Source organism: Anabas testudineus, chromosome 13, assembly GCF_900324465.2.
Source record: "Anabas testudineus chromosome 13, fAnaTes1.2, whole genome shotgun sequence".
Classification (NCBI taxonomy): domain Eukaryota; kingdom Metazoa; phylum Chordata; class Actinopteri; order Anabantiformes; family Anabantidae; genus Anabas; species Anabas testudineus.
In genome coordinates, this window is record NC_046622.1 from 17,495,135 (window position 1) to 17,522,434 (window position 27,300).

Sequence of the window (27,300 nt, forward strand, 5' to 3'; positions counted from 1 at the left end):
ATTGACACAAGCCTTTTTCACAGACGACGTTCCGATTTTTCAAGGTAGTGAAAGCACAGGTGTTAACACGAACATTAATGAAGGCACTGTTCTGTTCAACTGCCCCATGAAGCCATGACAGTGTGAGCCAGCATGCATAATGCCAGGACACTGAAAGTGAAGCAGCAAAATGGAATTCATCAATCATTGATTTTAATATTTGCATCTGTGCTTGTCCTTCTCAGACAAAATATCTTCTGTGAAAAAAGGAACATGCAGTTGTGTCTTCAGTGTGTCAAGTTAAGGGATTCCAACGATTAATTTATTACTGATTCATTACTAATTAATTAATTACACAGGATAAGAGAAACAATCTTCAGGTCTGACAAAGGCTGCAGACACTCACCTCTCTACTACTTTCACCAGAGAGGAGCAGCAGGATGAAAGAGATCATTACACAAAGCGATGCTGCCTCATTTTTAAAATCAAACTCATACTAAATCGTGAGTTTATTATCGTCTAATCGTTTAAAAAAGCATTCTTTTTCACTATGTATTTTTTTTATTCAGACTTTCCGAGTTGTGACTAGAAGTGCTGGGTCTACCTGCGTATCTCCCTCAGAGCATTGTCAATCAGTTTCCCCAAAATACATTTAAAAGAAATCTGTGAACCATGCTTCCAAAATAAGTCGCCTGCAGCATGTATAAGCAGATTTTAAATAACCATGACTGAGTGCAGGTAAACTTGTTTACCAATTTCTGAGAAACTTCTCTGAGGTCCCTAGCGGAATGGGAACAGTAGCCGCTGTGGGTACAGCGCCTGCTGGGTGAAACCCAGGTTTCACAGTGCCTGTTCATGATAGACAAAACATGATATGGCCCCTGCTTCCCTATTTCCCTGCCCTTTCATCTAAATAGCTACAAGACAGAGAGACAGAAAGCTTGACAGAGGATGGCAAGTGAGTGGGGGTGTGGGGGAGGCAGAGACAAAGAGAGATAAATGCAGTGTTGTTCCAGAAAATGGTAATTAGTTATCCGAGGTCAATTAAGTAAAACTGGACAAACAAGTGTGAGTGTTAAACTGAGCCCTAGTGAGGTCAATACGGAGCAATTTAACAACGTCACTGGATCCATCAGGCTGTCCGCACTTTTCTGCTTCCTTTTTTCTCCTTATCTCCTTCTTTCTCATTCCACCTCTTTTTTCTCCTTCTCTCCTTCTTTTATACGCTCCAATCACACACTTCTCCCCTTGTCGTCTCCTCAGTGCATCCTTTCTGCCTCCATCACTCACACTGTGTGTTGTGCTTCGCGGTGTCCAAACCCTTTCCTGGCTCTTGCACTCTAATAAGGATCTTTAAGTGGTTGCCTCATCTTACCTCATCTCCTTTCCTGGGTCTCTCCTCAACTGTCATTTTGCCCGATCCCAATCACCTGCTTTTCTGTTTGCTTCTCTGGCTTTGTCTCCTCTCTCTCCCTCAAACCACACCACGTTCCCCAACCCTCGCCCACCAAAACCCCTGTGCTCCTCGTAGCAGACAATTAATTACATGGTCAAAACCAGATGAGTTGCCATTTGTGGCCAAGTTTCTAATAATTGCATTAGGTCTTCGGGTTCTTCTAAGATGCCCTCCTCTTCTTTCTTTCACCCCGTGCCTTTTTCCTTTCTCTTCTTCTCTTTACTTGAATCCCCCTCTTCCCTCCTTTCCCTCAACCCCTTGACACAGCAGAGATGAATATCTTTAGTCAGTCAATGGAGGCGACAGAGGGACTTAAAATGCAGAGGCAGTCATTTGATTTCCAGCTAACAGAGCTGCCCATTAGCCCAGCACTCATCAGCCATGCATTACCTCTCAGGCCTGCTGTCCTGCGTGTGAAAGCTTTAACCCTTTCACTAGCATCTACTCGTCAAGTTTACTATAAAATATCAGTGGTACTGTGACTCTTACACTGGTTGTAGTAAGTCTTTCTACAGTTCACAGTGTGTAACTTAGCTGTCCTTTAGCAATGTTAGGGTGAAGGCAGAGCAGACTTACTAATTAAGTTTTTGCATTGAAAACAAAACTCATTAAACACAAAACCAAGATTTGTTGTTTGTGTCCATGTAATGACTTAATTATACTCTGTTAACTATGCATAGGATTTGTGGCTGGTGAAAGTCACTATTGAACCAAAAGTTGTTGCACAGTCCTGTGAAGTGATGTTTCATTTTCTTTGAAAATATTAGCACATTTTAAACACTTGACTGCATGAGTAAAGGTAGCAAAACTACCTATTCTAGGTCAAAAAGTGGCACTAGGAAATAGTCTTTTATCACAGCAAAAGGTGGTAGTCTGTATTTGCAATTTAAAAAAGAGAAAGGAAGGAGAAGACCTAGAGCTGTAGATATACAAACGGTAACCATTGCTCACCATAGTTAGTTTATAACTACTGCTAATCGAGATTATGTCTGATAGTTGTAAATTACACTGGGATCCATTTCGATGGCGTTACATCAATGCCAAAATGACAGGGCACAGGGAAGGAAAAAAAACACTGCAGGTTTTAACATGTTGCATTCATAAATATCTCACGAGCATAAACCAAACCTGAACCAACTTTTACTAATATGGAGTCTCATGTGGAAAACATGCTGTGGTTGCTTAGAAAGTAGGTCAACAAGCTGGCAAAATTAATTAATAAATGAAGATATTGTCTTTAAGCTGCATTAGGAGGGACTACATTACTCACTGAAATTACAAAACAATAAAAAGTGGAACAATAGTCCCCAAATTTTAACCTAACCTCAACATATGATAACAGAAGTGGACTAACTCTAAGCTCTAACAACAATAAGTCAAGTTACTAGGTAGTCGAGCTAACGTCAGCTAGGGGTCAAAAGTCCCGGTTCTTATCATATCACAGAAGTTTTGGATCAGTCCATCATTAATAAAATTAAGCGTGGTCATTCTCAATATTAGTATTACTATTCTCATTTGGCTTTCTCATGACACAATTCAATTGAATTAAATTTTAATTGTATAGTGCAAAATCACAACAGAAGTCATCTCAAGGCACTTTATAGTGTAAGGCCCCCCAACAAAGCCACAACCCACCTCTCGGTTAAATCGCAAGCACAAAACTGTCAGCCATATCCACTTGGTGGGTGAGAAAAATGAATAGAGAGGGAAATAGACAATTTGAGCACAATATTATGATAGACGTACATGTCACTTTATATTCTGTGCTCACAAGTGTCACAGTTGCGCTCACAGTGAGATATTTCTGCATGCAACATGTTAAAACCTGCAGTGTTCACTTATTCACCTTTTTAAGCAGGCGCTAAATTTGGCATTGATGTGACACCATACATTTCTCTTCTCATGCAGTGATTTGTTAAGCTGACCGGCCAATTATAGTGGTCTCTGACACTGAATCCACCGATTCAACATGCTGAAAATCCACCGATAGGGGTTTATCCAGTGCCAACGCTGTGGGAGACACTGCCAAAAGTAGGCAGACAGATGCTCATCGATGGCCCGACACTGGCCGTCTGTCAGCTCAAAGAGCCACAGCCCTATGACAAGGAAAAGCAGCTCCTCACAGCGGAGAAGCCTGAATTTAGGAGTGATTTCCATTTCAGATTGAAGACTGATAATCAATTACTACTTATCTGTAGAATGTTTAACTGATTAAGTCCCAAATTGTTTCATTTTATTCACAATGTAGTCCAAACTATACAGTATTGTATGTACTGTATTTGCCTAGTATTATCATAACTGCAAAATATCTAGAACTATCATCATAATTACTTTAAAATACTTTGTGTGAGTTTCCCAGACATTATTAAGCATAAATCCAGAATGAATTGTGAGAAAACATCAACCTTTCAATTGGGAATGATTGCAACACTATGAGCATTGTTACTTTTACTTTTTCTTAGCTGCAGAAATAACATTTTGGCCTTAAGCAAGTTCTCACTGCTCGACTGCTATCAGTCAGAGATACTGAGAGGAAGAAAAGCAAAGCAAAGGGAAGACGGGACACTGGTATTCAATGAAAGAGACATCATTCAGTGTGTGTGTGTGTGTGTGTGTGTGTGTGTGTGTGCGCGCGCGCTGCATTTGCCACAGTTGCATGCCTTGTCAAGCGTGTCATTGAACATTCATATGTTGTTTGACTGCTGATAGAATGGCAGGCATATTTATTAAAGAGTCAATGTGATGGGGACAGCAGATCAAGCATACTCTCACACGGGCGCACACACATGCGCGCACACACACACACACAAATAAAACACACAATGCGCTAATAAACAGTCCACATCAGTGACATCTGCCTGTTTAACTAATAAAAGGCAAAAGCTTGATATTAAGCAGTCAAGGGACAGGGGGACAGACACACACAGTCTCTCTCTCACACACACACACACACACACCATAGTACAGCAGCTAAGCTTTCCCCCAGGCCTGATTGCCATCTCCATAGCTCCTTTTTAACAGGGCCTCCAATTGAAATTGAAATTGTATTCTTGTGTGTGTACTATCAGAGCTACCTCTCAGGATTTTATACAGCTAAGAGGAGGGTTGAAGGGAAACATGCACACACTCACAGGAAGGAATAATGCAGGGTAAGTCAGAGCCTGTCACTCTTCCGCGCAGAACACATAAGAGGGGACAAAACACAGACTCATGCTTCTATGCTTTCTATGTAGTTCGGCATGCGTACATACACACACATGCACACCTACATTCACAGGGACACAAGCTCACCCCCTTTCCCTTGGAGTGGCTCTGCTTTAGCATAATCCCAAAATGGTAGAGAAAAGCAGTCCATTAAAAATGGGGTTAACAAATTCAGCACTTTATGTTTCTCTGAGGGAGGTTTAAGTGCAGTCAGTAAAAAAGTCACAAAGGGAGGAATAAGAAAGGGTAACGTTGATTCATGGCTGGCCATTTTGCTGTCTTTATACACACGCAGACACACACACACACACACACACACCTGGACATAGACAAAGGATTAGAGAAGAAGAAGTTTATGGTGATGACTGAAGTACTTTGCAAGATCTTTTTTTATGTGCACCCCGTCCTCATCATCATCATCATCATCACCTTCTACAATATGAAACACAAATATGTTCTTTAATACAGGTACAATCTATCAATAATTGCCTACTGTGCTCTGTATTTAACGACGGGTCAAAAGCCTGAGTAGTAGAAGTGCTGTTGGTATTTCTTTCATTAAAAGTCTACATTATACCCATTTAAAGTAAGCAGGTAGAGGCTGCCTGTGCTTAGAACCAGCCTCATATATACATTTATCTTGCTATTAAAAAACAATCAAACATCGGTAGGTCATGGGTAAGGAACCCAGAGACTCGGGAAAAACCGAACCTACCCATTTACACTGAGACGTATTCGAACACAGGAATCACCACAGACTGAACGCGCCTCCCTACAGACTACACATATCTACCTCTCCTCAGCCTATACACACCAACTCAGTGCTAAAGGGAATTGAATTCTGGGGCCAAGTTTTAAAGGAAATTGACTTCTTTTTAGTGTGTTACATAGAGGGAGAGCAGGACAAAGACAGAGAGAGAAAAAGCAAAAGGGAGACACGGAAAGCAATCAATTTCCCTGTGGTTTCTTCAATAGCCAGCGGTCCTTTTCATACCTCCCTACTCCCAATTAGAACCTTTCCTAATCAGAGAAATACCTCTCCGTTATTGAGATGGAGACAATGACGCTCCCCAACATTTCTGCCTGATCCAAAACTCTGTAGATTGCAGTACTGGTACACAAAGAATAAAGCACGGAGCTATATGGCAGGGGGGACGCTTGTGTTAAAATCACATGTGGAAATCTTTTGGCTCCCAGAAAAACTGATGGGGAACAATGGCAGCCCAGCCCAGCATCTGTCATGGCACAATATAAAAAGATGATCTTGGCACTGAATGGACAAAAAAAAAAAAAAAAAAAAGGAACGCGAGAGAGAGAGAGGGAGGAAGACAGGGGAATGGAGGGGAGGAGAAGGGGAGGGCCGGGCGAGAGGTAATTCATTTGCAAATCAGGCCCTGGCGCTCAGGTCTATTTCAAGCTGCCAGTGGGTGCCAGGAGTTAACAAGGTAATCAGTTTCAATCCTGCCCTTCAATTGTACATCACAGCCTCATCCAGAGAATACCCAGGCCTTTCTATAGGGGCAGAAGGGGAAATAGCAATCTGGCTGCCGGCTGGCTGCACACGCAACACACACACACACACACACACACACACCTGAAGACAAGTGTGTGCTCATACAGTATACGGCCACATTTGTACGCACAGTTTATTAATAGTGGTGTGCTCACAACTTGTCCTTACATGCCACCGTACCCAGATAACAATTGAAAAAGAAGCCAAATGGTGTCGAGTTCCATCTCATTTGTAATTTTATACACCAAATATGTAATTGTGCCCTGCTTTTCTCAGTGGTGTATTTACAAAATGTAATAGCCTTTAATAGGTTTTGTACTGTCCCTTTTCTCTTTACTCTTAAATGTTTCAAATGAGCCTAAAACAAACTACACGATTCCTTGGCCAGAAACTCCCCGCTCAGAGCAACAGTTTCAACTTTACCAAAGGAGAAAGTAGCAGTGAGGACAAAGCTGTTCTGAACCTGAAAAGAGGTACATGCAAAGTGGTAGAAAGAACACAGAGAACTAAACCTGTTCTAATCCTTTCTTCCTCTCTCTGTATCCCTCTCTTTGGCCTGTGTCAGCTGGAACCGGCTGGCTGAGAGGCAGTTAGCCCCCGTTAGCCCCTCATCTGCATAATCAATATGACAACCTTATTTTTCTGATGCAAACAGGATTTCGCTGCTGAGCTGTGTTTGTTGATGTGTGTGCGTGCGCCCAGTTTGCCTCTAGCCAGCCTCAGTCATGGCCCTCTTTAGCCTTAATTAGATTAGGTGCGATTATCCCAGCTCTACCTTACAAGTGTACAGGCGGGATAAAGTGGCCACAAAGGCCAGCCTGTCACAGGGACTGAGCTCTGGTCTGCAGGTTATCAGGGTCCGGTGAGACACACCACGTACATTGTTATTCATATCATCTACACACTGTTTTCTATGGTGCCTTTTTCACTTCTCTTCGTGCACTGATTCACTCCCCTTCCTTGTCTGTGGTGTCAAAATGGCACAGTCGCTGGCCAGGATAAGTCTCTCTTTTTTTTTTCCCCTCTGCCTTTCTGTCTGTCCGTCAGAAGACAAAACGGCATGGCCCCAAGCGCTTTACAGTCTGGCCTACAGGGAGAGATGTCAGCCGTGTGTGTGTGTATGTGTGTGTGTGTCTGTACACTTCAAGGAAAAGTGGTACAAAGAAAAGTTAACCCAAGTCTCTCACTAATGCAAACAGATGAACCAACACAGCAAAGAATAAAATGCACACAGATGCCTGGGACAGAGTGACTGCTACAGCTTTTTAGCACCAGTCAAAGTATCAGAAACCTGTGTTACTTTGGCTAAGTGGTCAAAATGGTTGTGTAGATGTACATTTCTTAATGTTAATACAGCCTTAGTCAATACTGCATGCATACACAACCTACACATCAGAGATGCCTACAGTATGACCACATACAAACAAGTTCTCTCCAAAGCACACTCAACATACCCTAATTGGGCTGTGTGTGTACCTGCAAAGATCTGCGAGCCATAACATTGCCCCCAACAGCATTATTCATTCTGATTAATATGTGTTGGAAAATCTAACAACGTGATTTTCTACTCTGTTGCATTTTTTGAAATACTCCACCATTTTCCCCTAAAAACATTTTCCACATACAGCTGAGCACTGATAGATTTCAGTTGGTCTGCATCGCTGAGTGTGTATTTAGAGAGGAGGAAGTGAATTATTTCACTGTGTTGATTAGACAGCAGTGCCCAAGATATTTATACAAAACTGTACATACTTTCCATGCTGTCAGATCTGGGCATGGGGAGAGGCAGGAACAGTGAGGCAGGGGCACACACACACAAAAAAAAGAAAAATAAACAGCAGAAAGGATGAACGCTAGCAAGATATGCAGAGGAAAGAAAGATAGATGAAAACCTGTGAAGAAAGAAAACTGCACGGTCGAGTCGGAGGGAAAGAGCAAAGCTTCAGATAAAGACCATAAACAAAATGAATGGCACCTAAATCGGGACTTTTTCTTCTACAGTATACCCAAACCGAGTGCACGAATGTGTCTCAAGAATCCATCGGTAGCAGTGAGAGACATACGGTGTGATCTGAGAAAAGACTGGCATCGTTACGATACAGAATCAAGAATCATCCCACATATTTTAGCTAAGGCTTAAAATGTTGTCCCGTTGACTTTATAAAGCTAAGACCTTCAGCGTGTATATGGGGAGGTCCCCAGCCGAATGTGAAGTGGCTGGGAAGAGAATCAGCACCTCCAAGTCCGAGGCCATGGTTCGGAAAACGGTTGCCTGACCTCTCCAGGTTGGAGGATAGATCCTGTCTCAAGTGGATGAGTTTCAGTATCTTGGCATGAGACTGAGAGGCGGGTCGGTGCATCGGCAGCAGCAATGCCGTCGATGTACAGGTGAGTAGCTGCTCCACCACCTGCAGAGGAGTCAGCTGAGGTGGCTTGGGCATCTGTTCTGGATGACTCTTGGACGCCTCCCAGGGGAGGTGTTCCACGCATGTAGGAGGCCCAGTGAAAGAACCAGGACACATTGGAGGGAATGCCTCGGTACTCCTGGAGGTGCTGGAGGAGATGCCTGGGGGCGAGGAAAGTCTGGGCATCTCTGCTTAGACTGCTGCCCCCGTGACCTGGCCCCGGATAAACAGAAGACGATGGATGGACGGACTTTTGCTATATTGTAATGATGTCAGTTTTATTCTGAAATTGTTTTTAACTGTATCTCCCAACCCCATGTAGAACTGAGATATCACACAAAAATAAGACTGTATATGTGTTAGTGGATGGAAGAAGTGAGTGAGCAGTGTGTGTGCCAGAGAGAAACAAGGTAAAATAACTCTAACCAAGATTTAAACTTCCGCTAAAAAACGTGGTAGACGAAATGGCGAGGAGGGGCGAAGAGAGGGGCGAAAGAGAGGGGCGAAAGAGAGGGGCAGGAGAGAGGGGAGGATTCATAGCTTCAAAAATTTTCTCACAGTGAGTCAACGTTCAATAAGAGCTGTGTGATACCAACTGTATCAGTGACACAAATAAGTACAGTACCTTCAGTGACTTGACGATGAGCCTTACATGCACGCTCGTGTGGCTGGTAACTGCACTCATAAGTCTGTTGGTTGAGCTCATTTCGGTGTGAAAGAAAATATTGTGAAAACGCCTGGTGATTTGAAACCTCCGCTGAGAATGATTATTATTTGCTCCTCTCAGGCAATATTTACTTCCACATCTGAGTCATGGTACTTTCCGTCTGGAATGCTGTTTACCCAGTCTGAGGCAGGTATTCTTGTAATGATCAATGCCATTAGGCAAGACCTGCAGAGCTGTATTTCTGTCTCAGAGCAGCAGAGGTCAAATGCATGACGAAAGGTACTTTCTGCTAACTGAAAATTCTCCTCTGCTCCTCTCCCCGTCTATCAGCCCCTCTCTCTCTCTCTCCTCAGCATTACTTTGTCTGCTCTCTCCAACTAGAAAAGAACATCTCTCTCTGTAATGTATTCTCACTCTCAGAGTCTCATAAAGACTTCAGTCAACACCTTTCCTTGCTCCTGGTGCAGATGAATAAGCACTGGATTCTGGAGAAAATTAAACATTAACGGCGTGTCTCTTTTACACATCATTCTCCATAACAATCTGCTATTTTAACTCCCCTCTTTACCTTCAACACCACTCTGTTTCCTCTAAACCAAAACTACCTACTTTTTTCGAGAGACAGAAAATACTGAGGGCAGAAAAACACGTTTTGTCGACAAGCGCATTTACATAACCCTCCTAAAACGGAGCTGGCCTGTCATGTTTGCTGCTCATAACCTGCTGCTTATAATCCTGCCTGCATCCTTTTCTGATCCATAAAGCAGAGCAGCTAGCCACTTCAACAGCAGCCAGGACTGCCATCAGTAGCTCCTGCTAAGACAGGGCCGTAAAAAGAGGAGAGGGAGAGAAAATAAAAGAGAGGAACAGGGTAATTGGATTGGGGGATCTTCTATTTGGCCGGGTCTGGTCTCTGTCATCACGCTCCAGGCCTGGCTTCTCTCAGTGCCTACAGCAGGTCTCAAACACATCAACACAAGCACACACAACTCTGAACATCTTAGAGCACTAAATTGCTACCCGGTTCAGGAGGCACGCTGCCCTGTGCAACACTTTAACCTGCAACACGTCTAGTGTGTTTACTGTGTGTGTGCGTTTGCATACTCGTTTAACGACTCACTAAATGGTTAAAGAGATTACAGAGCGCACTAAGTGGATTGTCACAGCTCTCTATCGCTCACTTGGGGTGTCTCTCCTGAGATTAAAAGTGGCCAGTTTTCTCTCTCTCTTGCACTCTTTTTTTTACACACACACACACACACAAACAAACAAACAAACAAAGGTGCCCACAGAACCGAGGTAGGTCACTCACAAACACAGAAAACATTTCCTGCTGTAACAGACAATGAAAAATCTGTTAATCTGCGATTATTCTCAGACGCTCCCAAGCCTTTCCAAAACTCTCCTATTAAATGCTCAAACTGTATTCTAAAAATATTAACTATATTCACTTAATACATCTGAATTAAATATTAAATCTAACACTCATAGTTGAATTTGACTGGTGTCAGCTAAACATTTTAATTCAGGCCAAACTCAATTTAAATTTATTTACCTTAATATTTGATCACCTTTATATTTTTCTATATCACTGTAGTACCTAATGAATTGCTCAGTTGCCCATTGCTTGTAGTAAAATAAATACACAGCTGGCAAAGAATGTATACATGCTCATAAGGGCATATGCCGCTTGTATAGCATAAATCAACCTTTAATCCAGTTAATATATATTATATCCTAATTATCTATCAGATTCTGCCTATGTCACTTTTCTTGCCTGGACTACTTGTCTTTCAACACTCATGGTTTAATTTGTATTTGATAATATCAATAACCAAGAATTAAAAATACTTCTCCACTATTGTTTTTTTTTTTTGTTTTTTGTTTTTGCCTGTTCAACAAAAAGTGAGGGCTGATGAAAAATATACAAATAAATATTAATATAAAAATTATATTTCCAGTCAGAAGAAATCCTTATTCTGACAATCTAACAAATTGCAGTTTTCAGTTTTGTACATGCTCACATTCACTTCAGGACTATATATGATATTTATGAACAATTAGAAAATATCATCAGCTGCATTCATGATCGTTTCACACTCCAGGGAGTTGTTGGATTGAGTGACGAGACGAAGATTAATAAGGCTGTGTTGAAGTTGCATGGGTATTCTTAAATTAATTTATACTTAATATATTGTTCACTCTCTTCCAAACTAAAATCAAATTTGAAGCAAGATCATGAAGTCAGTCCAGACGATTCATATTCACCCATTTAGACCAGTGGCAATAGCAGGTTCGTCCTGCATCACTGCATCGGTCTCAACACGGTATTTGCCTGTGTGTATAAATAAATGTCTGTGTAGTGAAGATCAAGTTTTATGGTCATTCTCCTTCGAATCTATGCTCATTATCTGTTTGGAAGAAAAGCAGCTAATGAGTACATACAGCCATGGGCCAAGAAAACACTACAGCTGCACTGCTGTGTGTGTGCGCAGGCTTGTCTTTTGGGATCTGTGTGTGTGTGTGTGTGTGTGTGTGTGTGTGCGTGAGCAATACCCACCTTTTGCATGTGGGCATCACTCCTATTTCACCCATCCTCAACCAACCACACAACCCCTTTCCCAACACTACACAAACACACACACACACACACCTGCTTTTCTTCAGCTTCACCCACGTCTCATCTTGCTCCTGGCCACTAGGCTACCTCCCCTGACACACACACAAATAAAACACACACTTACTGCTCATTGATTTAAGTCAATGTGAGTGTATCCTAACCTTCCGAGGACGCCGTTTGAAGTCTCTCTTACCTCCCCAGACCCGCTCCCAGAGCCAGACACAGCCTAGAGTCCTGCAAGAGTGCAGACAAACACACATGCACACATAGACACACACAGCCAGTGGTCCCATCCACACCACCCATACACACAATCCCAACAGGCGGAGAGGATGCCGCAGGCAGGGGCTACATAGGCACAAAAACACACAAACACACTTACTTTCTCTGTGTATTACCAACACTAATGAGCTGATAGATGTTCAACAGAGGCAAAGAAGCAGACAATCATTTCCTCAGAGTGAGGTGAGGAGGGAGAGAAAAATCAACCACAGTGAGGGTGAGTGTATGTGTGCGCTTGTGTCTAGGGTCTTGTTTTATTTTCTCTCTGCCTCACAGCATCTAGGCTTCCAGAGGTTAAGGCTGTGTGATGGAGCACAGCTAGCCAAACTGAGGCCTGCGGGTCCTGCCGGGACCCCTGTTGTGAGGCTGGGCTCTGTTTAGCTTGTTGGAGTAATGAGAGGAATTACTAAACAATCACAAACAATCAGTAAAAGGAGGAATTACTAAATGAGCGCTTTCGTGGAAACAGATGAACAGGGGTGGGTTGGTGTGGATGGCTCTTCACACATAAAGGTCAGGAAAACACGCTTCATACTTAGGACTTTAAAAAAAAGGATCTTCACCCTCATAAATGGACGTGTGAACAATGGATGCGGCTAAAGTGACCTCGCTAACCGTGAAAAACTTAATGATTGTTTCACAGACAAAGATATCAACAAGGCAATAATGAAAGACAGACAGTCATTTGGTGTCTTTAACCCTACGCTCATTATACAAACTCCAGCTTTACGTGCAAAGGGAAAAGATAGCTCTTTGCTGCCCTGAGAGGTCTCCACACTGCTCTCTCCACTGACCAGCCTTTGCCTATTTCTCACTCAAATGACATTAAATTGAGTCAGATAGACCAACGCTCCTCCCATGACCCCGCGCAGACAAGGAGTTCAGCCTAATTGGACAGACCTCTGACTGAGGATGTGGAGTACAGCAGCCAATCCACGTTCCTTGATACCTCGGTGATCGGTTAAAGAGGAAAGGAAACAGGTCAGCACGCCCAAAAGAGAGGGCATCGACTTCTCTTGATAGCAGACACATTTTCTGATGAAGGAGTTGATTTTGAAGAGGCTGGCATGGCATGTGATGGAAAGGGAAGGGAAAGGTTTGACAGCATGCATACCTGTGTGCATTAACCTTATAAGCGACAACCTCTAGTCTGATCAAAGCCTGAACCACTGCAGCACTTAATGATGCCTTAAACCATTTGAAACACTGAATTGTATTTGTGTTTTTAAATATGTTATTTCTATGGAGAAACAGCCATCTGTTGAGTGTAGATTCTACATTTCTGCTCTTTAATTACAGGGTCAGAACATAAGGTGAATAATGCTGTTAAATTCAAATTGTTCTTCTGTCAATTATCTGCCTGGGGGCAGATGTGCACTTGTTAAAACAACACAGCTTTTGTTTCTCCTGCTCTGATGTAGGTAAATAAGCAAAAAAAAAAAAAAAAAACACTGACAAAAAAACATTAATAAAAAAAGAGCTAACCTGAGTCAAGCCACAAAGAATTTAGAGAAAGTATTAACTAGTAATATCAACTTAAATGAAAGTTGAGAATCAAAGCCAAGTTGTGTGTTCAATCAGTGCACAACACTGATAATATGAACATAACACTCATATTACACTGATAATATGATAATATGAATGAACAACACTGATGATAATTGTTACTGACAACAGCATAGGATAGACAAACACTGTAATTTGTTTATCAAGTGGTTACATAGAAATATGATGGGCAGCTCAGTAAATATCAAAAAATGTAAATCCACATATTTATCTTTAGGAGAAACATATCTATAGTAATAAGATTAAAAATTAACGTGAGGCTGAACTTTGTTACACTCATTGTCAAAAACCAAAAAAGCAAGTGAGCAAAGAAGACAAAACAGACTCTTCAAACGAACAGATACATTATTAAAACAACCTAATTAGCAGAATTACAAAATAAAATCTGAACAATATAGGAGCTTGAAGCCACTTAAGTTTTGTGAAAGGGCAGACGCTTGAGAATGACTGGGGTTTTTAACTTAGTAGTTTTCAAAAATATACTATACAGGTGAGTCCTTGTGTTATAATAAAGTATCAAGTGGGGTCTGTTGGGTTTTCTATATAATTCTGTATACAGCTATATTTTGTAAGGTCTTAAATCTTAAACACTGTAAAGTGCCTTGAGAGGACTTCTGTTGTGATTTGGTGCTTTACAAATACAAATTGAACTGAATTGAAATGAAGAGAGAGAGCAGCTGTTTAAGTGCTGGTTAAATTCTTAAAGGAACCTCTGTACCCTCTGGAAATACAAAGCTGACCAACTCACCCTGTACACTACTCTGGGTAAACACCCACACAAAACCCCACAATCATCCACTTACCCTTTGCCACTGGTGAAAGGCAACAAGATCTCAGCTCATCTTTTTCAATAAATTTTGCATGAAAACATGCTGCTCGAGCACCAAGTTGCCTGCTGTCATACTAGAGGAGTGTTAAATGTTTAATGACGACAACACCACACATGCGTGCACACACAAAGTCGGTGTCGGGGTGCCACTCTGAGGGGACCCTCTTTCATCCTGACAGACACTATAAAGCTCCTGAGCCTCTTACCCACCCTGCTCCGCCATCAACATTGCGCTGCTTCGCTCCTTTCCTACGAGCCAGCTAGGAAATCAGGATGTAAATGAGGTTGGAGTGTTATAGTGTGTGTATGTGTGTCAGCGGTGAGGATCAGGGGCTTACATAAAGAGCCTACCCCCATCACCATTAAGAGCAGGAAAAATGTGAGAAACGGGGGAAAGCAGAAGTTTGCTATAGAAGAAATATACAGTAAAAAAGAAGCCTTGTTTTACATATTCCTGAAACATCTCACAGCTTCTGCTAAAAGAGGAGTCATTAGCAGCTAAACTGGGGAAAAAACAGGAACATCTGTGTAAGGAAGACTTTCCATAGCATAATACCAATATCAAAAAGAAGACCAACTTAATCTGAATGCTATTCATTTCACCGTTTAGTGTCTACTTAAAAGAAGTTTAGTCTTTCTAGCTAATTTCATTACATCATGTTTATGTAATAATCACATCAGTTTGACCTCAACACTAAAAATATAACTAAAACAAAGCAACGTGTTTGAACAATTCAAGCCCTCTACATTCTGCTTATTTCTCTACCTGCTAAACTGGGAATTGCAGACGCAAGTTCATTCAAACAGATGCATTTGTGACTTTAATGTAGAAATTGCATTCTATAATTTGTTCATGCAACAACCGTAGATGGATTATTTAAATCCCCAGGTTTAAAATAATCTAACAGGTAAATATGTGATGAGTGATGACATCATCCGTCCACAGGTTTAAGTCAACTGGAAGGTCAGATAGCAGGACAGACAGTTTAAATTAAATGAATACCTGTTGCCACAGGTGGAAACGTATACACGCACACAGAAACCAACAAACATACTACATATATAAGCAGGCATGTTTGCGCACACACACACACACACACACACACACACACACACACACACACACACACACACAGAGACAGGCAAGCTAAAGCGGGGTCAGAGATAAAGAGATTCCTATCGATGCTGAAGGATATTGAAGCCTTAATAAGAAAACAGATATAGTGTGCTGGCCTTACATTTCACAGTTTGCTTTATTTGTTTTACTGATACAAATCTAAGAAAGGCAATATGTAATTGCTTCAAATAAATAATAAATAAAAAATAAAATAAAAATAATAAATGGAACACTTTTCCTTCAAAAGCAGATCTCCATGTTTTCTTTCCCACAGTGAGAAACGGCCTCAAGGTTTTTGCTGATGATCAATAAAGCCACCATAAGAAAGACAAAACCTAGTGCTGCATCCAGTGCCCTCATAAAGTACTGAAACGGCGAGGCTGATTTTGCTGTACACAGAAGACATCTCTGTTAAGAAAGAAAAGAAGAGAGTTCAAAAATTCAGATGTTATTTAAGGCTGCATAGAGAAGATAGCACCTTTTCAATCAGTGGCAGTGGGACCTCAGTAGCGAGGTCACAGGCAGGCGTTTCTTATTACCCAGGTTTGTTCTATGAGATTGATTTTGAAACAATAGCTCTATGGTGACTACTCCTGGTTTTAGCCATGGGTTTTACCTGTGAATACTGTATTTGTTGTTAAAAAAGAATAAATCAACATGTAAAAACCAGAGGGCAAGTCATTTTGAATCCATGAAATGCAAAAAACAATCAAATTCATCGCACAAACATTTGGCATAGCCAGCACAATAATTTGGACTATTTTTGAAAATCTACGAAGAAACCACTGGTGTACTGGGCAACACACTGAACAGGTCAGCTAAGGAAAACAACAGCAGCTGATGACGCATTGTGAGAGCTGTGAAGAAAGCCCTCAAAACACCAGTCAGTGTCATTACCAACAATCTCCACAGAGCAGAAGAACTCACAATCCACCATTCAAGGCCGACTCATAAAAGAAATGTAGAGTCCATAATCACAAAATGCAAACTTGTAGTCTGCAGCAAGAATCTGAAAGCAAGGCTGTAGATCTGCAGAGAGGTACAGAGACGAGATAGTTCCTTTACAGACTGATGAGAGCAAGATTGACATCTATCAAAATGATGGAAAAGTGGAGGAGGAAATGATTTGCTCATGATCCAAACAGAACAAGCTCATCTGTGAGGCACGCTGTGTCACGGCTTGGGCTGCATCACTAATGTTTACTGATGATAAAACTCATGATGATAGTGTATAGAAACATTTTTCTGCTGTTTTACACAAAAAGAACATCAAAACTACTTGGGACGAGCAATAATCCAACTCATCAAATGACTTCATCAGAGTGAGAATATGTCAAAAAGTCACTAGACCTTAACTCAACTAAACATGCAATTGACGTGAAGAAGAAGAGATGGAAGGGAGGAGCCCCCCGAAGACAAACAACAACTGAAGGTGACTGTGGTAAAAGCCAGGGAAAGCACATCCAAAAAAAAAAACACAATGTGCTAATGTGTTGTAAAAGCTGAAATTTCAACTCATACGCATCTTTCAATCTTAAATATAGTACTCAGCTAATATCTCAGCCAAGATTCAAACTATTTAATCAATAGGAGAATTAACATATGCATGTCTACATATATTTATTTAAAAAAAACTTGAGCTTTACATGTGCAAATTAAATGTAAAGTTATTTGTCAATAACTTGGGCCAACACAGCCTCAACGAATAGTTTGGATCCATTTTACCTGAGGTACTTAAATCCTTTAACTGGTGCAGGAAAGCGGCTCGCCCCCCTCCCTCGTGGGATCTATGGTGTGATACATACATCTGTGCCATTCAATATGACAAACAACAACTGGGTGCCAGTCATATTACAGTGGCCTCCAACTACATTAGGGCAGACAGTGCTGGGGAGGGATTGAAGGTGCTATTCTGGTAAAGGCAAAGAGAGGCCTCTAAGGTAGTTAGACCTGTATTAGAGTGTCCCGCTGTTAAAATATCCTCTCCGCTGACCCTGTTTCTTGTGTGTATTACAGCCTGAAAGTCAAGATGTCATTTGCCAACTTCTCTCACCTTGTTGTTTTTTTTCCCTAGCATGGGCAATAAACACAGCAGAGATGCATATGATGTTGTTACGTTTCTAGACTTATTGCAGCTGAGTCCACAGGGTAAACAATGGAGTTAAAGACATCAGACTTCATCTGACGACCAAAATATTCTCAAAAACAGAACCTGTGCAGCACTCCTACCTACCATCTATTCTTTTATCAACATGACACCCTCTTTTACATTAGGGAATTATATCACATTACAAAGAGAGTGTAGCACAATGTTTGATTGCAAGGGGACATAGAAGAAGAAAGGGACTGACGGACTGACAGAAGGAAGGATCGAGTGATGGATGGATGGACGGAGGAGCTCGGACTGTGCTCCATATTTAAGTCTGTGTTTTATTGACCGAAATATTCTGTTCTCCTGTGAAGTCAACTGTTTAGATTGAACTGGGCCAACCCAACACTTGTTTGCTATTTTCGTGTCTACTTGTGCATGTACAGAGTCATTCATCACATACCCTTTTTTCTCTGCCTTGTCCTTACTCTTGTCCTTCTCCCTGTCTCTGTCTCTTCCTTTGTCCCTCTCTTTCTCTTTCTCCCTCTCCCGGTCGTGGCCCTTGCGTCGGCTGCGATCCCGCTCTCTGCTGCGGCTGCGGCTCTTTTTGTGGCTGTGGCTTCCTCGCCGGCTGCGGCTGTCGTTCCCACTGCGAGACCGTCGGTGGCGAGAATGAGACCTGAAAGACACGAAAGGCTGCCATGGTTAAGATTACACCACTGATTGTACAACACAACTTAACACAATGCTTTATTGTCGTGTTCTCAGTGAATCACATGTGCGATGCCGAGATTCTCACACTGCATTAAGTCTTATATCTTATAATTAACCTTTTTTTTTTAATATCTGTCTTTCTCCCTACCTGCATGTCTACCTCTCTAATACCTTTAGCTACCAGTGTGGGTGAGATTGCTTCACTTAACTGTCAATTATGCACGTGTATGACTGGACACTCACACATGACGTACATCTCCCTCTATTTAGTAACTTTAGGACTATATTGTACTTCTTCTTCTTCTACTGAAATGTAAATGATGTCCAACTCAATGCAAGACTGACTTCAATGAGACAGTAACTCATAGAAACACACAAACATTTAATGTCAGCATCTGTTAACTGCATTTAAAACAAAAGCTACAAAACCGAGTGAGTTTCTAGAGAAGACAAATTCATCTTTCATTGGATGGCAATAAGAATACAGTCCAGGCAGACACAGTAGAAATGGAGTCAATTAGAGCCGGACACAGAGGAAGACCTGTCCCTTGTATCGATCCTGACACTGGCCCTCTGGTCTCAAAAAGATTTACAGTGGGAGATTTACTTTGTTATGTCACACACACACACACACACACACACACACATCAACACACACACACACACACACACACACATCAACACACACACACACACACACACACATCAACACACACACACACACACACACACACACACACACCTTTAATGCCTGGATGTTTTGAAGGATGTAACTCATCCCTTAATATAGTGTCATATAAGCACCGAAACTACTATTATATATTGTGTAACTACTTATTCACATGTCATTGCACATGCATGCCATCAACTTATTCTGCGCGAGTGTGTGCTTCCCTTCTACATCGGTGTGTAACATGCACATTGTGTTTGCGTCTACGGACTGAGGTTTGAAACCCCAGCAGAAATCAGCAGAGAAGCCGTTATTTTCCATCATCTATCATTTTATTGATTTGTCTATAAAAACAGTCAAACCTGCTGTCCACGAGCTTTATTGCTTTCCCCCCTTTATTAGTTTGCAGTTTGGGACATCCAGAGCTGTCTCTCTCCAGACAGAAAACTAATCATTTTCTTCAGACGCCTGTCACCATCCTAACAGACAACACTCTGACAACTGTTGCAATCAATTAAGCTGGGGCAGTCCTGATCACTCCAGAGTTAGTTTATTTCAAGCTCCCTGTAAAAAAGAATCTCTCTTTCAGGATATAAAAAAAAAAAGAGCACGAAAGTGGTATCTACAGTAGCAGTGGCAAACGCTGGACACACATATAGTATTTAGCACATACTGTAATGCATACATAAATCAATTCCAAATATGCATTTAAATCTAAAAAACATTTTCACTATGGAATAACCAGCCAATTCAGTTCCTAATTGTCTTAATATATTTAAAATCCATGAAGCAAAAGCCACATTGCACACGTTAAACGTGGCAACCTGTTAGGCCAATCTCATTGCAGAACAAACACTAAAGCAGCCACCCTGGAGTGATTATCACAAATAATTATTATGAAACCTCTGATTCAGAAGCAGAAGTGAAAGCAGTCATCAGTCACAGGACATTTGATTTAGCATGTTTAATACTGTGTTTACTGGAGCTACGATTAGCATAGTCACAGAATCACAGCTAATGGAAAAAGGAAAAGAAAAACATTGGCATTTTTTTGGAGTTTGGAGTCTCCAGGCGAGATAATCCATCAATGGCCCAAACGGACCTTGGATTGAGTGAATCTATGTGTTGACAATGCCTGTGTATGTTTGTAATCAGCAGTACATGAGGGGAAATACAACAGAGTTGCAGTGTTCCAAGCCTAAGTCTTAAATTTACAGCCAAGCAAATTGTGGCCAGAAGCAGCAGATGCAATAAACACAATCTCTCTCTTTCTGTTTCTCTGTATCTCTCTCTCCCTCTCCCTTTCTCCCTCTGATGGCAAAGAAAACAACCCACTTCTGGGGTGTGCAGCAAATTAAATTTACTGTAGTTAATAGAGTGAGCCTATGCTGCTAAATGTCAATTTCCTGACCAAGTCCTTCCCCTTGGAGAATGATTAGCCAATTTGAGGCTGGGGATAAATGGGCTAATGCAGGACACACACAGATAACCAGCCACAGTTGGACCCCATGCCAAACCCTTCCACTGCTTTACTTTTTATTGGCCTTATTATCTCCAGGGAAAATGGGTCCCCCTATGGCCTAAACATATTTTCATTTCTAATAAAAGGCCCTTGCTGGTTGCCCCCATGTACTGTACACCCCCCAACACACATGCACGGGGTGCCCCCTCACAGCCTCCTTCCTCCATTCCTCCCTCGTTTCACCATCCAATCCATTAAATCGGAGCTTTGCAATTGGCTGGGACCATTTTCCTGGTGAATTATCAATAGAGTAATTATGCTGCATGTTGGGAGCTGGGCTGAAGCTTATCGCCGCTGACCCCCCAACGCGCTCCAGGATATGATCCCTCGCCACAACCCATTGGGGTAATTATGCGGTTGGGTGTGAAGCTGGATGGTGTGTTACCCTTATCAGTCTGTATTCTATTTCTGTTTTCACTGAAAATTGGACATTAATAGCAGCTACGTGATACCACTAGTGGCAGATACAGGTGAACGTCTCCAAGGGAATCTGATCCCAGTTAAATCATTATTCATATTATGCAGTGGGGGGACAGAGAAGAAATGAACGCACACACAAACACCCAAAAAGAGCAATTATCCTCACTCACTATCTTGCCCCTTTTCAAGCAGTGGTGACTAACATTCATAGTGTTTTTCTGTTTTCCCAGCGACCATCCTTTTCATGTTTACGTCCATAATGTATTTGTCTTGTGGGACAGAAAACACCAGCATTGCAGCGGAGAACATAAGGGACATTCTCAGCGATGACCTGAGTAACGTCCACTGGGCCAGTGTGGTGCAGCAGTGATAAATGGCTATGTAACCTTAGCCCTATCACATTTCAGTGGATGCTGGTGTCACTGAACCCTGTCTTTTTTACTAATATTACACTAAAAGCTAAAGATGAGTTACCAGGGGACAGCGCCATATACTAATGTTTAATGTAGCCTTGAATCTATCTCGTCTCATCAGCAAGTGGGATGCAGCTCAGTTAGACTGTGATCAGGTGACCGACTCTTCCTGGATATTCCACCTCTTCACTCTTTGGACATAAGTTCAGAATCACTCCTGAGGTCAATTTTTCAGTCTAAAGAACTTTGCTCCAGAACTGCTGGTACGTTTTTGTTTTTTACTGAACAGCACTGAGCTGTTCACTGTTTTCCATTGTTTAACCATTAATTACTAAATCAAGAAAACAAATGGTAGGAAAAATTAGATTTAAAAGTGTTAGCTGCAGTCCTGCTTCAGGCCGTATTCTATTTTACGCTAAAAGACTATCACTACTTTTAACAATGTAGTTTGTCACTACACCAAAGATCTAACAAAATTACTCAGTTTAAAACATTTCTGAATCTAAGCCATGGGTGCTCCAACCCTTTCACTGTTTAATCTTTGCAAAAATTATTTAGTAGTCAGCTTCCACAAGCAAATATTAACAGAAGACAACTGTTAGGCTTAATATAACAGCTGGAACTTTTAGCTTTTCAGAAAGATTGAAATTGCTGAAACCCTCAAAATGATTGAAGTCATTAAACAACTTTTAATTAATTTAGAGTTTAGAGTTTTTTAAATTTACCTACCTGTACTACATGTATTAATTGTAGTGCTGACACCACTCATACATGCACTATTTGTTACAGGTACAGGTGATGCACTCTGGTTAAAACTAACCTATTTTATAATGCAAACACATTGCATTTTTACAATTTTTCTCTTTAACTTGTGCTGAATAAATTATTCTCGTCACTACTGAGGTTCCATTTTGAAACCTACCATTTGTTTACAATCTTTGTATTTATTCTTCACCCAGCTGATAGTAAAGACCTATCAAGTAATGGTAAAACCTTACACTCGAGCACTTCCCAGCCACACACAAACACACAAAGACTTAAAAAAAAAAAAAAAAGCTTGCCAGTTGACTTTTCCAAGTAATAGACAGATTGAAAGAGAAACAGCCCTATTGAAAGTGAGAAGATCCATATTTGAAGAACTTCATTAATGCGCTGTTCCCTGCCGAGTTATTTCCAGTGACAGAGCACACAGCAGCAGCTTCATGTTCAAGTTAAAAGTCACTTTTCTTTTTTTCTGCCATTTCAATGTGTCTAAAAGCACCTTGAGTGAGCAATGTGCATTTCCTGCTGCCAAAAGACGTGGAAAACAGCTGTTCCTGCCTGACGCTGCCCGCTGAACGGAATGCAAATATGTTAACCATCCAGAATTTATTACTTTTGAGTGCTCTTCAAACGCAACGGCAGACACAAGTTTAATTTATGATATTCCTCTAATTATGAGAGCTGTTGAAATCATTTCCCAAGCTGCTTCCTCCTTCCAAGCAGCCACATTATCTGTTCCCTCAGTTCACAGTACATGCACGCACACACCCGCACACAAAAACACACTCAGTCATCCACCAGTCACACCCACACAGAAACATAAATATACATACACACTAAATAACACACGAGGAATCATTGCGAAGTAGCTGATTGTGAGCACAATTAACACAGCAAAGACAGAGCATGAAAGATTCGCAGAAATGTTTTTTCTTCGTTCCTCTCTGCTTCATAAAAGCAATGTTTAGATTTGTCATAATCTTCAGTTTGCTTTTAATTTAGCAGTCGTCAACACAAACGTCTGCAATGCCCTGCTATGCTCTGAAGCAGAAATGAGACCCCATGCAGGCCACCCACTCACTACCCCCATTCCCACCCAAACACACACACACAGTTACAGCCACAAGCCACAAGGTCAAGTCATTTAGCAGAGTTCAAAGGCCTTCAAAGACCCCTCAGATCTATATGAACCTACAACAGGCAGCCAACGATGAGGGAAAAGATGACTTTCTGTAGCAAGATGTGGTTGCTATGTGCGTGCATGGCCGTGTTTGTGTGTTGCCGTATGCACATATGTTGATTACCCGGCGTCTTCATTGGCACATATGCCTAGTGTCACTCAGCCTTCTCATCGCAATCCTAAACTTGGCCGTCTGGCGTGCACCCGCAACCTTTGCCCTCTGTGTAGCCGCAGCTCGACATGACACCCATTAGCAGCTGGAGCCAAGGGGGGCCCTGGCTCAGCCACTCAGACCAGACACAAGGTCAAGTGGAGGTCACACTCGAACTAGGTGCTAACTTGCCAACTCGCTCACAGCCACTCACGCAACTGAGACCCGCTTTTTTCCTACTTCCATCCATCACGGCCCAGAACAATTAGTTACGCCGAGTTAGGAGAGAGTTGTTTTGGTTGCCATTGCCTCCATCTGTAAGAGCGGGGAGAAAAAGTAGTAGGACAGAAGAGGAGGAGAAGGAGAAGGAGAGAGGAGTGCACACAAAGCAGGGGGAGACGATGGGTGAAGGACAGTGCGGGGACTATGGAAGGAGAAAAAGCTATAAAATAAAGAAAGTAAAAAGGTTCTTAAAGTTGGGAAGTCAAGAACAATCAGGTTAACAAAAAAGGGTGAGAATGAAAAAGCAAAGAAAAACGATTGGGACTTATTGAGAAGACAGAGCAGACAGCCGTGCTTCACATCAAGCTGGCTCCAATTAGCAGGTGTGCTCTCAGACGCTCGCTCTCCCTCTCTCTTTGGTCAGGAAGATGTATTTTTCTGCCTTTTATACGCATGTATTTATGAAGTGGTAGGAGATCTGAGGGCCCTTAGCATAACAGCCTTTTATTGTTTAAATGTGGACTGCTCTGCCCCGTGTGCTTAAATGATTTAGGAACCTCACAACTCCGGTATAAGAAAAATCATAAACGCTGAGACAAACCATGTGGGTGGACTGTAAAAGGCACAGAGGAACGGGCTGACAAAAAACAGACACACATTCCACTACTAAAGGGAAACTACACTTAATTAAACACCCAAGACACAACTGGAATAGTGCCCTGTAAAAAACATAGCACTATTAGTTACCTCTCTTCGGTAAAATAACATAAAGTTGTCTTCTGACAGAACAGAGGCTTGCCTCATAAAGAAGTTTCTAAAAGTCATTTTCTATGAACCCACTGTCAGGATTGAACAAGGAGAAGGAGAGAGGGAGATCATGAAATGAATAGAAAGAGAAAACACCCCACCCTCTAAGAGAATAGCCTCTCCCTTCCAATACATCTGACGGATCTCAGTCGCAAAAGTAGCCTAAACACAAGGCAAACTCAGTCTGCGTTTTTATAACTGGTCGAAGTTGGTGGATAGGGTAATATGGTGGTTGGAGAGAAATAGAGATGATACCGTTTTGGAAATGTTGCAATATACACACAGTGTGACGACCTTTTCTATCACAATTTGAAGAACATCATTATCTGAGAAATGATTTCTAATTATTTACATGTTTATAATTATTTGTGATAATTGATAATTTACCCATTTTGGGATCCCTAGGATGATTTTAAACACAGATAGAGTAGAAGTTACAGCTCCTAAAAACTTCCCTAATTCCGTTCTTTAAGCTCTAGAGAAAGTTATTTACTATCCGTCAAGGTCAGTATAGTTTTCACCACAGTTGTTGCCACAGTGGTGGCACAAAATTACTCCTTTCATTCCATTCATTACACATCTGCAGTAGCACATGGCGGACAGGGTGCACACTTTGTTATCCCACTTTTTCCGAGTGTCAATATCTCACTGAGTTTACAGGGAAATTGGCAAACTTCCACTCCAGCAAAACTGTTGACTGCATTTAAAATAATTACATTTTTGCTGCTTTGATTTGAAGCCAAAATCACAACGTCAAGTTCTCTGTTCAACCAGTCACAGAAGTGCTGCTCTTTGTTCAGCCAATCATACGACAGTTGGCCACGTATCCTTTAGGCGATCCATCCATCTCCACTTCCTCCTCATGTCCTCAACTCTGCCAAAACCCGAATGGATAGACAGAACAAAAAAGGAAGACAAATTTCAAACAGAAAACCTTCTGCGCATGCTGAGAAAGTGTTTCATTACTTTCAAAACGACTGTCAAGGTTTCAGTCAGGACGCACATGATCCTTGTTCCATTTCTCTGCCAGTCGCTCTCATTTTTCTCTGCATTTTCCACAAATAAATTACTAAACATATGAGTGAAACCACATGCTTGTGTGTGTGTGTGTGTGTTTGTGTGGTTCTTTTGTTTGTCCAAAGTGAACAGACAAGTGCAGGCAGTGGTTCCATTAGCTGACAATTTGCTCTCAAGTTGTCCAAGGGGAAGAGGCGGAGGGTTTTTGGCAGGACAACGCACATGGATCTGCTTAGGGCGAGTTAAGTGAGGTGCTCACACACATAATCCCAGGCCATCAGTTAGACACTCTGGTGAGACATGCATTCTCAGGAGTACAAGGTCATACATGTGAATATGACATAAAAGGACATCAATTCCTCAAAGTATGAAGATGTACATGTATTCTCGGGTATTTAACCATTTGAAAAAAATCAATTCAGAAATGTGTGCTAAAAAGGTCAGCACCACGTCTGAATAAGACAGTGCCAGCGCACTGTAAAGACAAACTATATATGTCTACACACAAGTCCCAGAGAATGACGGTGTCCATATGGTTTGAGCTGGAGCATAACTAGAGTACAAGGTAAACACAGCTGACTGAGGTTTGTCCATGCATGCTCTCTTAGCAGTGGTCTCTGCGGACTGGCTCAAAACCTGGCCACTGAATCACACACAGCGGATAAACATACCTCCCTCCCTCCCTCTTTGTGACTGCGCGTGTGTAGTATGTTTAAGAGTGAGGAGAAGAACTGTGGACAGACGGCGGCGTTTATCTGCGCATAAATTAAGAGCAGAAGCTGTTAATTAAAAGGGGGGAAATAAGAACCAGTAAAATAACACTTTGCTAATCGACTACTTGGCAAGGTGACCCCTGAGTGCACGGGCCGTCGCTCTAGGACTTGCTGCCCTGCTGGGCAAGTGGCACAAGGGGGCAATGTGCAAGTCCAGCTACGAGCAGCAGGCAACTGGTAGAGACCCCTCCTCTTTACTCTCTCTCTCTCTGCATCACTGTCTCTCTATCTCTCTTTCCCCCTCCTTCTCCGCCCAGAGCGTTATTAGACCCAGGGCTCCACTGCGGCTCCAAACAGCTCAATGACAACACACAGGGCCTGCCAATTAGAAATAATTAGACAGTCATTTCAGTGGCAAGTCTTTTTAAGTGCATATATAACGATGCAATGATGCTTATTAGCCGGCCTGAGCCGGCGAGGACCAGGGCCTCAAACGCTTTGGCGCTGGAGAAAATAATTATGCCAGTGATCACAAAGCGAGCTGCACATCTCTGTACTTCACCTCCACGCGTTTCAAAAATCCACTTCATTAGCTCCCGTAATTAATCCTCCATTAATTGCAGGAAAAGCCCAGTTTACCTCCCTTCGTTTCTAATTATCATCTTATAAATAGTTATGGTTCTAATTAATGTGTTCATTAGGCAGGATATTTCTCTCAAAGCCTCACTGGGAGCCAAAGGTCCGGCTTGGCTCTCTCTGAAGCCTAACCAGCCAGAAGGTGAGGCCATCCTGCCTGCATTTGCTTTTATTTTACTACATTCAACCTCCTAATTGGCATTTAAAACCCAATTTGGAAGAACTTCAAGAAGCTTAAATAGGAGAGAGAGACAGAGAGAAGGCACGAAGGAAAGAGAGAGAGATACATTTGGTGTTCATTTTCCTATGCCAGAGCTAAAAGCGTTTCTGTCTCCGTCCTTCTCTT

General features: G+C 41.9%; 1 protein-coding gene across 3 annotated transcripts in view; it reads right to left on the reverse strand.

The window, feature by feature from the left end:
• rsrc1 (arginine/serine-rich coiled-coil 1) overlaps positions 1-27,300 on the reverse strand; it is a 102,955-nt gene that overhangs the window by 65,220 nt on the left and 10,435 nt on the right. For all 3 annotated transcript variants that reach the window (XM_026366202.2, XM_026366212.2, XM_026366222.1), the window contains exon 4: positions 18,191-18,406. In XM_026366202.2, coding sequence (XP_026221987.1) covers positions 18,191-18,406 — 216 coding nt within the window. The remainder of the gene's footprint in view (positions 1-18,190; positions 18,407-27,300) is intronic.